Source organism: Melanaphis sacchari, unplaced genomic scaffold (genome assembly GCF_002803265.2).
Source record: "Melanaphis sacchari strain LSU unplaced genomic scaffold, SCAv2.0 Contig0_pilon_pilon, whole genome shotgun sequence".
Lineage (NCBI taxonomy): Eukaryota > Metazoa > Arthropoda > Insecta > Hemiptera > Aphididae > Melanaphis > Melanaphis sacchari.
In genome coordinates, this window is record NW_020270366.1 from 7693342 (window position 1) to 7706279 (window position 12938).

Sequence of the window (12938 nt, forward strand, 5' to 3'; positions counted from 1 at the left end):
TTTAACACTTTTTGGTTTTTAATGTTGGTGTCGCTGTCTATCGTTTGAGATATTATTATGAATTACTTATCATTTTTCTGACAACTACCTTTCTCTGGTAGAATATTTCATCACTTATCAGCAGTAGAAACAACTGTTTAATGTTATCATGTACAGACAAACCAACAAGTGGTTGAATCACAGAATAGTAATTATAGTTTATTCTAGGTTGAATAATGAATATGATTTTAGACGCGCCTTAAACATTTAAGCTGCGATAATGAATCAAATAACTTGTAAATGTAATATTATTAACATTAGCTAGTTATGTGACACCAATCTCCATAGATAAAAGTGGATCCAGGTATGTAGCATCTGTTAAAGCGTGCTGCAAAACATTAGTCTACTCGTGTATCATTAGAAGCCTAAGAATATTTGTGGTAATTCTTGTTTTATTATTTTATTACAAGTTATAAAACTTATGATCAAGTACTATACAAACAAAATTTAGAAAGTAGATTAGTTTTAATGAAAACAATACAAATTTATATGATAAGAAATTTTGTTATATTTTGTATGTTATTGATTATTTAAAATAACAATAGTATATGTAGGACTGATATTAAAAGTTAGTTATTTTTTATTTTTATTGGATAACTTTGTTAAAGTTAAATTGTGTTATAATAGTTGATAAATTTATCAAAACCAAAAGTGGTTGAATAAGTATATTTTTTATTTCTTCTTAAACCAGTCAATTGAAATGTAGATAGCATTTATTTAAAAAAGGATATTTAAGTTCATATAATACTCAATAGCTACTTGAGGACAATAAAAATAACATTTTATTAAACTGTATTTTCTTTGACTACATTTTAATATTTTACTTAAAAAGCTTTTATCATTATACATTTTTAAAAATGTAATATTAACTTTTTGCTTTTAAGTATTTATACAAATTACAAGTATTGCTTATTACAATATGTAAGGAAAAAAAATAATATATATTGATTAATTATAGATGCTCAAATTAACATAACTAACTTTCAATGAAATTTTGATTTTTTAAGCATTATCTATAGAATTGGACCGATAATAAATGAAATATACTCTAGTTATGAGAAAAAGTTAACAAAGGATGATGTTGAGCCATTTGCATAGAGATCACTTCTGACAAGTTTAAGTAACTCTTTTCTGTTTCAGTTTAGAACAAATGTAAAATGGTACTTCATTCCATAGTCTTACTTTGTTTATTACTTATAATGTTATAATGTTGCAGCCTCCATGGTACTAATAAAATAAAATAATTGTTATGATGTTGATATTAAATGTACATGGGTTATTTTATCAATGAAAATATTTCTTAATCAAGACAATAATGATTTTAGGATTGAGAGACAATATAGACATATGATAAATCAAATGACTTTCAAATGTGTATTTTAATTAAAATTAAGCAGTGTAACATGTATTAATAATTTGTATAATTTTAAACATAAATAGTATAATACTAAAACCAAAAATACATTTAATGTCTTATGGCACTTATAAAAAATTATTATAATCAATAGAGTAACTTGAGGCACTGTTAACTTTTGAATATAACTTATCAAGATACTCTAATGAGTAATAACTACTAGGTCACTACACTGTAGCGCGCGTTCAGGCAGAAGCTATAGATTCAGGACTATATTTTTTGGTTCAGATGACAGTTCATAGTTTATAAATAATATAAAACTTGAATTATGTACGAATAAATGAAGTTAACTTTTTAAAGGATATGCTAATATAAGTATATAAATTATTTATCAAATTGTACATTTAAAATTAAAATTATTAACACAACCAGGCGACTTAAAAACAATATTTAAGATATCATTACTATATAAAAAATACTTCTAAATAAATATGTTTATGATTAACATTTTAGTCTTATTAAAGATAACCATTAACCTTTTAATTACATAATCAAAACACGTAATTTAAAAAAATGTTTATAATATTGAACTTAAAATTGTAAACAATTTTTATATTCTTTTCAAAAATGATATGGTTTGAGTTTTTTTATAATTAAATTAGGATAGAAAATTAAAAATATAATAGTTATTTCCATTTATTACAATATAAATATATTATATTAATTACAATTGTAGCTATCAAAATCATACTAAGATTATCTTTATTTATGATTCATAACAATGATAAATTAAAAATGGAATGTTTTTATACAAAATTTAAAACTATAATATTGTATTGAGCATATAGGTAATTGGTTATATGGTTAGTTCTACAATATTTTATGCAGAATTATGTTGAAATTATTCAATTAAATCTGTGAATAAATAAGATTTCCGTGATTTCTCAATTCCGGTTGAACAATTTCCAATAAGAAGTTGTTTGTTAATTTCAGTTAAATATTTAATTGCGCTTTGATACATTCTTTCCGATATTTGAATTTCTGTGACAAAATAATCATTTCTCCATTTTTCTACGAATTCAGAAGATGTATGCCAAATAATACTTGAGCAATTTTTTCTATTAAGCGTAAGAACGTTACTACAATTAGGATTTAAAGCAATAGCAAATTCATTTTTTTTAATGACTTTCATTAATAAATAATGATACAGATTTTCAGAATCCTTGAATTTCATTATAATGTGTGAAATTGGTCCGAGCATCGTTTTAACAATATCATCTACTAAAATAGCAAAACAGTCATATGGTGGAGCATTTGTTTGTTCATCGTTATCCCCAAATTTAAAAGTGACAGAGTCTAACCACAACCTTAAGCCGTATTCTACACATACACCTAAACATAAATTACAGTTTTTACATTTGACAGAGTTGGATGATGTCCAATGTTTATTTCTAATATAGATTGATACTTTGTCATAGTAACAGTCATCTTCTTGTGGATGGAAAACTAAATTTTCTGTTCCTCCATGACAAAACATATTATCAACTTCATATAACTCTACTGGTAAGACTCGGCGAAAATTAAATGATTTTCTGTCAATTAAATTTTGACACGAACAACATGTAATGAAGACTTCTTCGGCACTTTTCACTTTAGGCATATATTCAGGTGTGAATGAAAAGCAAGACGATTCAATTTTGGGGCAGCTATTTAACTGAGCTCGAAATAGTAATTTATTGCCATAAACTTTGATATCTCTTACTTCGTCTTCTTCAAATGTATACTCTTTAATGTTTAAAATGTATACGTCTTTTTCTGCTAACGTTATACTAATTGATTTCACATCAATTTCAATGTCATAATCAATAGGTACATTATCGGAAAACGTTATATAAACTTGACATGATAATACGTATATTTCAAATTCAATACATACATGTTTAATGTGCATTTTAGGGTATAGAAATGATTATAATTTAAAACACAAACAAACAAAAACAGTCCATTTACGTTAATCAACTTAAAATATTAAAAATATTAAAAATTAAAAACTATCAATATTCGACATTATTTTAAAATTTATGGTTATTACTTATTATTTAAAGCCAACTAAAAACCATAACCTTAAATTTTAATATTTTCGTATTAAATACTTATAACTTCTTTGAAAAGAAGTGTAAGCATATTTATCCATTTGAGTCATAGACCTAATAACTATTAGGTCTATGATTTGAGTTGTGTTTGTGTACCAACTAATCAGTAATCAGTATTCACTATTCACTGTTAAGTTCTCACTGTTCTCTGTACTCAGTAGGTATTTACTATTTATTTACAATTTACTATTTGTGATTGTTATTTGTATTACTGTTATTTTGTTTCATAAAACATTTTTTTTAGTTTTAATAAATCTTTTAATACATTTAAATTGTGTCAAGAAGTTGGGATTAAATTCTGTATTGTACTTGATGAATTAATATAAAATTAAATATGACTGGTATGGTATCTTGTACATTTGTACATTCGATGTAATGTCATATAATTAATTAACAACATCACTATAAAATATGTGTTCTGTAAATTTTGTCATTGCCTGTGATGTGTATGAATGTATTAGATAATTTTCAGTACTCAAGACAAACGGTTATTGACTAATGACTATTGTCATTTTTTTGGTATTGTCTTTAACATTTGATGATAGTTTTAACTTTAAAAATAAATTATCAAGTTATAATGTTGTTTGACGATTGCTAAATATTTATTGGTTCTCTATTTTATTATTCGTGTATTTCGTTTTTTAAATATAATATGGAATAAAATAACAAATAAAAAAGTATTTTCGACTGTATGAACTTAAATAGTTTTGTTTTAAAATAATTCTATTTCCAACAGCTTAAAATTCTAAATCCTAATCAACATGAATAAATCTAAAGATAATGATCAAACATTTGTAATAAAAATATTGGATGATTTGCGATCGAATAATCGGTCTAAGCCATTAAGGATGCATTATGATACCAGTATGATTTCTTCAAATGATTCTTTGTTATTATCAAACAAACGACGACGGTCTTGTAGTCCTGATTTACAAGAATCTATGCTCAGTATGGTTAAAAATAAAAATAATGAAAACTTATACTTTTATGAATAACAATTTTGTATTTTTAGCACCTGTTACTTCACCGTGGGAATCTCGTAGAATAAAACAAGAGTTGGTTAATGCTCGAGCAGAAATTGCCTCTCTTCAAGAACGAAATAAAACTCTTTTCAACCTTAAAAAAGAATCTGATATTTTATTTGAAAAAGAAAAATCTGCCTTGGAACACAATATTAATAAATCAAATTTAATGGTTTGGAATATTTAAAATAACATACTTATAAATATTTTATCATTCTGTTCTATTGATTTTAGATTGATCAGTTAGATAACAGGCTTAAAGAAATTCGATATGAAAAATCAAATTTAAAGGAAGAAAATGATAGCTTAATGAAAAAACTTGAGTCATTAGTGGAAGAAAACAAGCGTTGGACATCAAATCTTGAAAAAGAAAACAAGGAACTTGAAGATAAACTTTCCAGTGTAAATATTTCAAATTAATAATTTTATTTGTTTTTAGCAGTAATCAACTTAACTATGTTTAAATTTTTAATTTTTTAAAATCACATTTATTTCATTATAAATTATAAATAACAATAAGAATTAGGATAATAATTGAACTTAAGTTATTGTAAAAAAAAAAAGGCAACTTTGCTCTGTGATTTCATATGGCAGTAAGCTACCTATTTTTAATTTTATTTATTATTAATGCTAATATATTTCTTAACAAATTTGAGTTTAGCAAAATCTATTTTGTGCTGTTTGCTTTAATAGTAAATTTACTTATTATTAAACTTAAAGGTAAGTATATTATTTAGGGTATTATGAAAGCTTTTATTGATATTTTAATGTTTACTGAGTTATAGCTATGTAAAATAATAAAAATTTAAAATGCTTATAACTCACTTTAAAATTAAAATGTCGATGAAGTCTAAGTTTGATAATAGGTCAATTTACTATAATATCATGGTAATAGCATAAAATGAATTCTGCTGAACGCATATTTGTGAAGTTTTACATTAGTAAGACAAAGATAACATATTATGTGGGTACAAAATCCTCTTAAGGATAATGTATGTGTGTTTAAATTGTGTATCAATATTTTAATTTAAAAATTTTAATTTTACTATCAAAATATAATCTATATTATAGATACTGATTCATAAAATATCTATTTTGATTTGTAAATTGTGTTAAAAAAAAAAAAAAATTAAGTGTAATAAACTTAACATATGCCTATTTTTTAATTATTTTTATGAAGTAATTCAATGAAATATTATAAATGCTGATTATTTGATTTAAAATTGAAGTGAATAATATTTATAGGTAACTTCAGAGCTCACAAAATACCAAAATGAAAGTGTGTCAAGAAATTGTACTGATTATGAATTAAATGAACTAAAAAAAACTCTTAGATCAAATGAAAAATACATTGAGGAATTAACCAGCAATTTAAGGAAAAAACAAATTGAAATTAATACCTTGGAAAATGATCAAGTCAAAATGAACACCGCTAACCAAAGAATTAAAGTAACTAAAATAATTTATTATTAAAGATAATATAAATAATTGGTATGATTTAGATGATTCTTTATTTCTTTAAATGTGTTCACAGTTTAGTTTGAAATCTAATTAATTAGCTTATTTTATTATCTTTTTTTGCCAATTTTAGGCATATTTTCTTTTTTAAAACTTCCAAGACTAATTAATTTTATTTTTAGTGTTTGGAAAACGAATTAGCTTCATTACAAGAAAGTGCTATGGTAGTTAATGCTCAAAGAGAAAAATTAAAACGGTTTAATTCTATGGAAAACGAACTTGTTTCACTAAGAGAAGAAGTAGCTATTTACAGGTGATGATTTACTTTTAACTATTTATTGAGAATAAATCAGATGTTATAAAATTCATGATATTTGTTTTTTGATTTTCTTAGAAATGATGTAAAGCAAACAGAAATTTTAGAAAATAAAGTTTCTACCCTTGAAAGTAAATTAAACAAACATGAATTAATTGAAAAGGAAGCAATGCAATTACGATCAAATCTAGCAGTTAGTGAGGATCGTTTGAAAGCATGGATAGATGTTTGCCGAGAAGTCTGTGAAAATGTTACTGAAACTCAGTGTTATCCAGAATATTTGCGTTACTATGTTGATAATCTTAAGAAAAAAGATTTATTTCTAGTCAATGAGAAAGGAGAATTACAAACTAGGTAAAATATTTTTAAAATAATTATTTTTTTTACTATTATCTTTTAATATTGGAAAATAATAATTTTTTTTTGAAACATACTATTGGTAATTATTTATTTACAATGAGCATGTCAGAGGGTATCCATTTTTTTTTTTTGTCTTGATACATGTAAAAAAAGGCATCCACTTAATGGTGTAACACTATATCTTTACTAGGCTTGATTGATTAGAATTAGTTAAAATTTTTCTATTAAAAAATAATTATTTATATTTTCTTATATTTATTTGTATGTATAATTGATAATATTTTTTTAGTATTGCTCGATTGGAATTAAAACTTAAACAAATGGAAGTTGAGTTGCTTAAAGCAAAAGAACAAATAGTTATTGGAACAAATAATAATAATAAAAATGAATTAATCATTAAACGGTTGAAGAAACAAATCTACATTATTACATGGGTAAATAATACATTTTATAGACTATTGTATTATATATTTTATTAATATATTAATATTTTAGGAACGTAATGATTTAAGAGAACTTTTAGATTCATTCCAAAAAGAAGTAACTGTCATAGGTAATATAAATGGTGAAGATACAAAGATGGAAGTATTAGAAAAAGCTATAAGTGGTTACAAATCGCGTATGAATCAAATTGAGACAGATCCATCTATGTATGTTCCTACTGATAATAATAAACGTTGGATTGAAGAAAAAAACATTCTTTTAAAAGAAAAAGAAGAACTTATTAACAAATGTAAGCAATTGGAAGACAAGTGTAGTGATTTAAATGATCAAATAGGTCATCGAGCTTTGAAAGGAGATTTCAATTTAAAAGAAACTAAAGTGTTGCACTATAAGTATGTAAAACATCACTCATCTTGCATATTAAGTATCAATAATTATCTTTTTAATAATTTTTATAGAATGAATCCCGCATCCGAAGGATTCAATCATTATCAAAATGAATTAGCAAAAGCTAAACAAGAAATAGAAAAATTGAAGGAACGTATTAAAGCTATGAATGAAGGAATTTCTATGAACCTTACACAGGTAGTTGATAATAGAGTTGAAACAAATGCATCCCAAGAAGTAGAAGGTTAGTATATTTTTTCAAGTAAAATAACTTGAAATATATTATATTTTTTACATTTTAGGACTTAAAGAAAAATTGAAATCTCAAGAAATTCAAAATCAAAGACTACGTGAAGTTTTTAAAAAGAGTAGTCAAGAATTTAGAGAGTCTGTTTATACATTATTAGGTTATAAGGTTGATGGACTTCAAAATAATATGTATAGACTGACAAGTCAATTTGCTTTTCATGAGGAAGACAACTTAATGTTTCAAGTACTTAATTTTACTTTTTGTTTGAAATTATTTATTTAAAATTTTTAAGTACTTTGTGTACAATAAGTAAATTTTATGATAACCTAACTTCTAAAATTTAACATGAAAAGTGTGAAAAAGAGGCACTTAGGCTTTGATAATCTAATCTAAACATAAATTGTTTTACTTTGTTAAGAATAAGGACAGACTAGCTGGTTGACAAAAACACATGATTTATGTTATCTCCAATATGACTCTCTTCACTCATTTGTTAAAAATGTTACTCCTCATTTGAAAAATTACCTATCGTAACCATATATTGTAAACAATCATTATTGAATTGGCCAACAAGGTGTCAAATAATGCTTAGAGCTCAATTGTCAATGTTCTTGGTCTATTCTTATACTGGATAAAATTTGAAGTTGTGGTTGTATGATTTTATTTTGTTTATTAAACATTAAGTAATTTTTTAGGCCACATGGTCTAAATACCAGTTTAAATTGCTTAGTTGAGTATTAGTATGAAGTTGGGAAATTCTATGTTATGTTGATGTTGCATTTTATAACTAAGTTGGAAGTATACTAGGGATGTGGGGTTGTTGTTTTTATGATTTTTATTTTTAGATCTTTGTAAAACAAATTGTTAGCAACAGATCAAGTATTTTAGTAATCGCCTGAAAACAAATGAATTAGTATGACAAATAATTTAGCGGGACCTATGTATTACAATATAACCAAATTAGCTGATATGACTTTTATATAACAGAAAATAATATGAAATGTTCAAATTAGATAGGCGGGGATTAATCTTAAAATATATTCATAAAAATTGAGCCATCTAAGTTTGTATTGAAGATAAGGGCCATAAGTCAGTCTTCTATCAATTAGAAAACCAAAATATTTAACTTTGATTGATTGAAGAATAATTTTTCCTATTATATGGTTAGAGAATAATAGTTCTTAATTTAGAAGGTGTATTGGACATATGTAGATTTGGTTTTTTTAATTTAGATTTTTCATGTTTTGAACCATTGAGTTGAGTTTGTTAAAGTTTAAATACAAAACCTTCATCCCACAATTTTTCAAGTGCCTAGTTTGGCAACATTGATAAATATTTAAGTATAATGCTTATTAGTTTAAAAAAAAGAAGCAATGTAATCCACATGTAATGAAGTTAATAAAATGTAATGTTTTGATAGAATTGGTTAAAAATGTAAATATAAATCAGAATAATAAGTTTTATGACAGATTGCTGAATATTTTGTTATTGATAAGATTATGATCAGGGATACATTAAGTTTTTTGTGATTGAGAGTATGTTGCCTGGAAAAAGAGTGTGTTTATCAGAAAATCTAAGAATTTATTGCTCTGAGAAAAGCTAGGTTCTTATTAATAAAACTTAGAAAAGGTATAATGTTTTTGTTTATTGATGTTCTATAAAAATATGGTAAGCACTGAGCGCATAATTTTTCTGGAAGTCATTTTGGATTATTGTTTTTATAATTGTTGATTATACACGTGTTGTCCAATGCAATTGTATTTTGATTGTTATGAATTTGTTTCTAATAGAAATTTACTAAAATACAATTGGATTACTACAATCAATTTCACTAGTGTTTTACTATTTGAGTATCCATGTCATATTAATGAAATCTCAATATAGTTTATCTTCTTTTATCTGATATTTGTGAATTGGGGATTTCTGGTGTTTTCTTAAAGGCATTTAACTAATAACTTTATATAAGCTAAATGTGAAGTTTGCAGCAAAAAATAATGTTATCTGTTATTCTTATGGAGCTTGGAAATCAAATACTTTTATTATTCAATTTGATATGAGTTTAGGAGATTTATTGTTTTTAAGGAAATCTCTATCATTGATATCTAATTTATTGCCAATATAGGTTTATTTGATATACTAGAAAAATTAGCGAGGAGAGAGTAAGGTTTTTGATTTAATATGGCTACAAACAAAGAACAGATATGCTTAATTAAATATTATTATTGAGTTTAATAATAAGTATAGTTTACAAAAAGATGAAATTGTGGTTTTGGGTTGCTAAATTCTTGAGGTGCATTGGAATAAAATTATTACTTATTGACTGGAGTATGTATTTTATTATAGGAAAAAATAAATAGAACTTAATGTAATTACTTGGTAAAATAAAAATATTTAATAGTACACTTGGTCATTAAAAATTAACTGATATTTTTATTTATTTTTTTAGTTAAATGAAGGTTCAATGCATTTGTTAGAAACTCCTTTTTCAAAAACTATTGAAGAAATGATAGCCTTACATCTTGGTCAGCAACGTTCAATACCAGTTTTACTATCTAGTCTGACTATTGACTTATTTAGTAAGCAAAGCATGATCATGACTGCTGATTCAACACGACTTGAATCAGCCACTAACTAGACTAAAAATTCAACACAACTTGAATTGACCATCTATCAATATTTATTTTTAATAAATCTAAAATGTAAAAAGAATATATAATATATATTTATCACCATATATAATATATAAATTGACTTGCATCAAAAAATAATTTATACATTTTTGAATAACATATTAATAAAAAATTATTTAATTAATAATATATTCAGTCTTGCTTTTGTAAGTTATTATTTTTGAGTAATAAACAAAATAACTTTTACAGTTTATTATTGGAAATTTAAAAAAAAAAGAATGGTTGAACATAATCTACAAATATTTTTTATTGATGTATGAAGTTTAGATTTTGATGAGCAGCAAAAAAGTAACATTTACAAAATCCAAACATTCCAATCGACATTATTACAAATGATTTCTAGCGCTCCTCTTTATGTTTCAAACTTTACCTTACAATCAGACTTAAAAATTTGTACTGTTCAAGAGGAAGTCAAAAATTCCTACAAACTATTTTGAGCCAGTCATACAAACAACTTTAATCCATTAATCCTTGTTCTTAACTCCGAATCCATTCCAGTAAAATCTAACTAGAAGATTAAAATAAAATTGGAACCGTGACTTAAAATAACCCTATTTTTGTTTAGCCAGTGGGTGATTACTGCATCATATCATTCATATCAACATAAATGTTAAACATCAAACATGCTTATTGTAAAAAATGATTTATAGATTATATGTATTAAAAATAAATAGTCTAAAACGATTTTGATGACATTTAATATTTACACATAAACTAATGATCAAACAATTTTATTGATTTGTTGTAATTTAAAAATGAATAATCTTAAATATTTAAAATAACATTCTATACATGGTATAATTATTATTCATGGGTATTATTAGGGTATAATATTATATTTTATACATAATGGCACTTTAAAATTTTTTTGGCAAAAATTAATGAATCTCACTAAGTTACTAATATTAAAATATATCATTTTAAAAGCCATATAAATATATTATAAAATAAACTTAGTTATTTAGATTTAGAATTGAATGTAATAAATTATTATTGAATTTAAACTTAACACACATTATAGTAACTTACTTCTCAATGATAAACTCTGCTGTATACAGGAGTGGATTTAACAATTTGCCGCCCCTATGCAAAAGAAATTTACTGCCTTTATTTAAAAAAAATCACTTCTGTACAACAAAATTTCTTTGCATAATAAAATTTTCTATGTATTAAACAATTATTATTTTTAACTTAAGTTCAAAAAAAAATATTTTGATTTAAATATAATATTTTTTCTTTATTCTCATTAAATAAAAAATAAATAATAATAAATTTATTAAATTATTATTTGGTTATATAAATAATTTTAATGTTGATTATTTATTTTGAAATTGAAAAATTTAAGAAAAATATTAAACATTTTTTATTCAAGAACAAAATAAATATTAAATACAATTTGCTATGTATAAAAAGCCGTCCATACAACTGCATAGTTTGCAATGCCTTAAATCTGCCCCTCGCTGTATAGAGTTGTCAAATTGATTATTGTAATGACTATGTTAAATTTGAATTCAGAGTGTACCATTAATTAAGAAAAATGATTCTGAAATAATCAGAATGGATACGACTTCTAAATTATGAATAAATCTATTTCATACGACAAAAAATGTTGTAAAATTTAAGTGATTTTGACGAAATTTGTTAAAATTCGAACTTTAAATGAATTTAAAACGAATTGCACATACTTACGTATCCATAAAGTTTTTTTTGATACTTAATTATTATAACGATTTTTAAAAAGCCTTGTATTAAATTTCCAAGCTTTTTGATCAAGCTAATTTTTTTTTATCAATAAAAATTGAAAACGAATCAAAAATTGATACGTCTTTAAACAACTTTAACAATGACTAATGAGTCAAAAATATGGTTATCGTGTATAGAAAAGTATCTTGCATTAGTGCATTACATTACACGATCTTAAAGATTCTTCAAAGACCGTAGCTGTTGTACTTCGTTCAGTTACGTATTACTTTGAATGGTGTTATCTACAAAATAAACCGCAGATATTATCTCAGACCACGGCTTTATTATATAGGCATAGATACTACTATAGCCAATGCGGCCTGCTGAATCAGAATCTGTACTTATCTCGAAACCATTTAACCATCAGTGGTCGGATCAGGGGGCAAATGGCCCCATTACCACCCCCACACAAACGCCAAATTTCCCTATATTTTATGTCATGATATTTCATATTTTGAGTTACAGTTACATCGTAAAATATTACAATTCTAAAATTTCCGCCAGTCTAATAATAGCAATTAATTATTGCTTTTATCATTTTCTGATGAAATATCGACTAGACTGTCGACACAGACGTTCAATAAATACTATAAAATCTTACGATTAAGGCTGTTTGAAAATATACTATAAAATATAAATTTGAGATATTGTTTATATGTTGAAATGGTTTAGATTTTGCCCCTACAAATTAAGCCCTGGATCCGCCACTGTCTATGATATAT

General features: G+C 24.6%; 2 protein-coding genes across 5 annotated transcripts; one reads left to right on the forward strand and one right to left on the reverse strand.

Annotated features, from left to right (window-relative positions):
* The first annotated feature begins 329 nt into the window (after positions 1 to 329).
* On the forward strand, positions 330 to 10526 carry LOC112601277 (mitotic spindle assembly checkpoint protein MAD1). Of its 4 annotated transcripts, none has more exons than XM_025348813.1 (12): positions 330 to 419; positions 4283 to 4494; positions 4559 to 4740; positions 4803 to 4970; positions 5814 to 6017; positions 6209 to 6339; positions 6421 to 6696; positions 6992 to 7136; positions 7198 to 7538; positions 7605 to 7777; positions 7836 to 8026; positions 10230 to 10526. In XM_025348813.1, exons 2-12 carry the CDS (start codon positions 4308 to 4310, stop codon positions 10416 to 10418), a joined length of 2187 nt encoding a protein of 728 aa, XP_025204598.1. In that variant the 5' UTR covers positions 330 to 419; positions 4283 to 4307; the 3' UTR covers positions 10419 to 10526. The 4 variants fall into 4 exon arrangements, with proteins under 4 accessions (XP_025204598.1, XP_025204581.1, XP_025204607.1 ...); XM_025348796.1 differs by lacking the exon at positions 330 to 419 and adding an exon at positions 3604 to 3703; XM_025348822.1 differs by lacking the exon at positions 330 to 419 and adding an exon at positions 3627 to 3707.
* LOC112601297 lies at positions 2147 to 3423 on the reverse strand. The gene has a single exon (XM_025348835.1). It carries the CDS (start codon positions 3342 to 3344, stop codon positions 2295 to 2297), a length of 1050 nt encoding a protein of 349 aa, XP_025204620.1. The 5' UTR covers positions 3345 to 3423; the 3' UTR covers positions 2147 to 2294.
* Positions 10527 to 12938: the final 2412 nt, after the last annotated feature.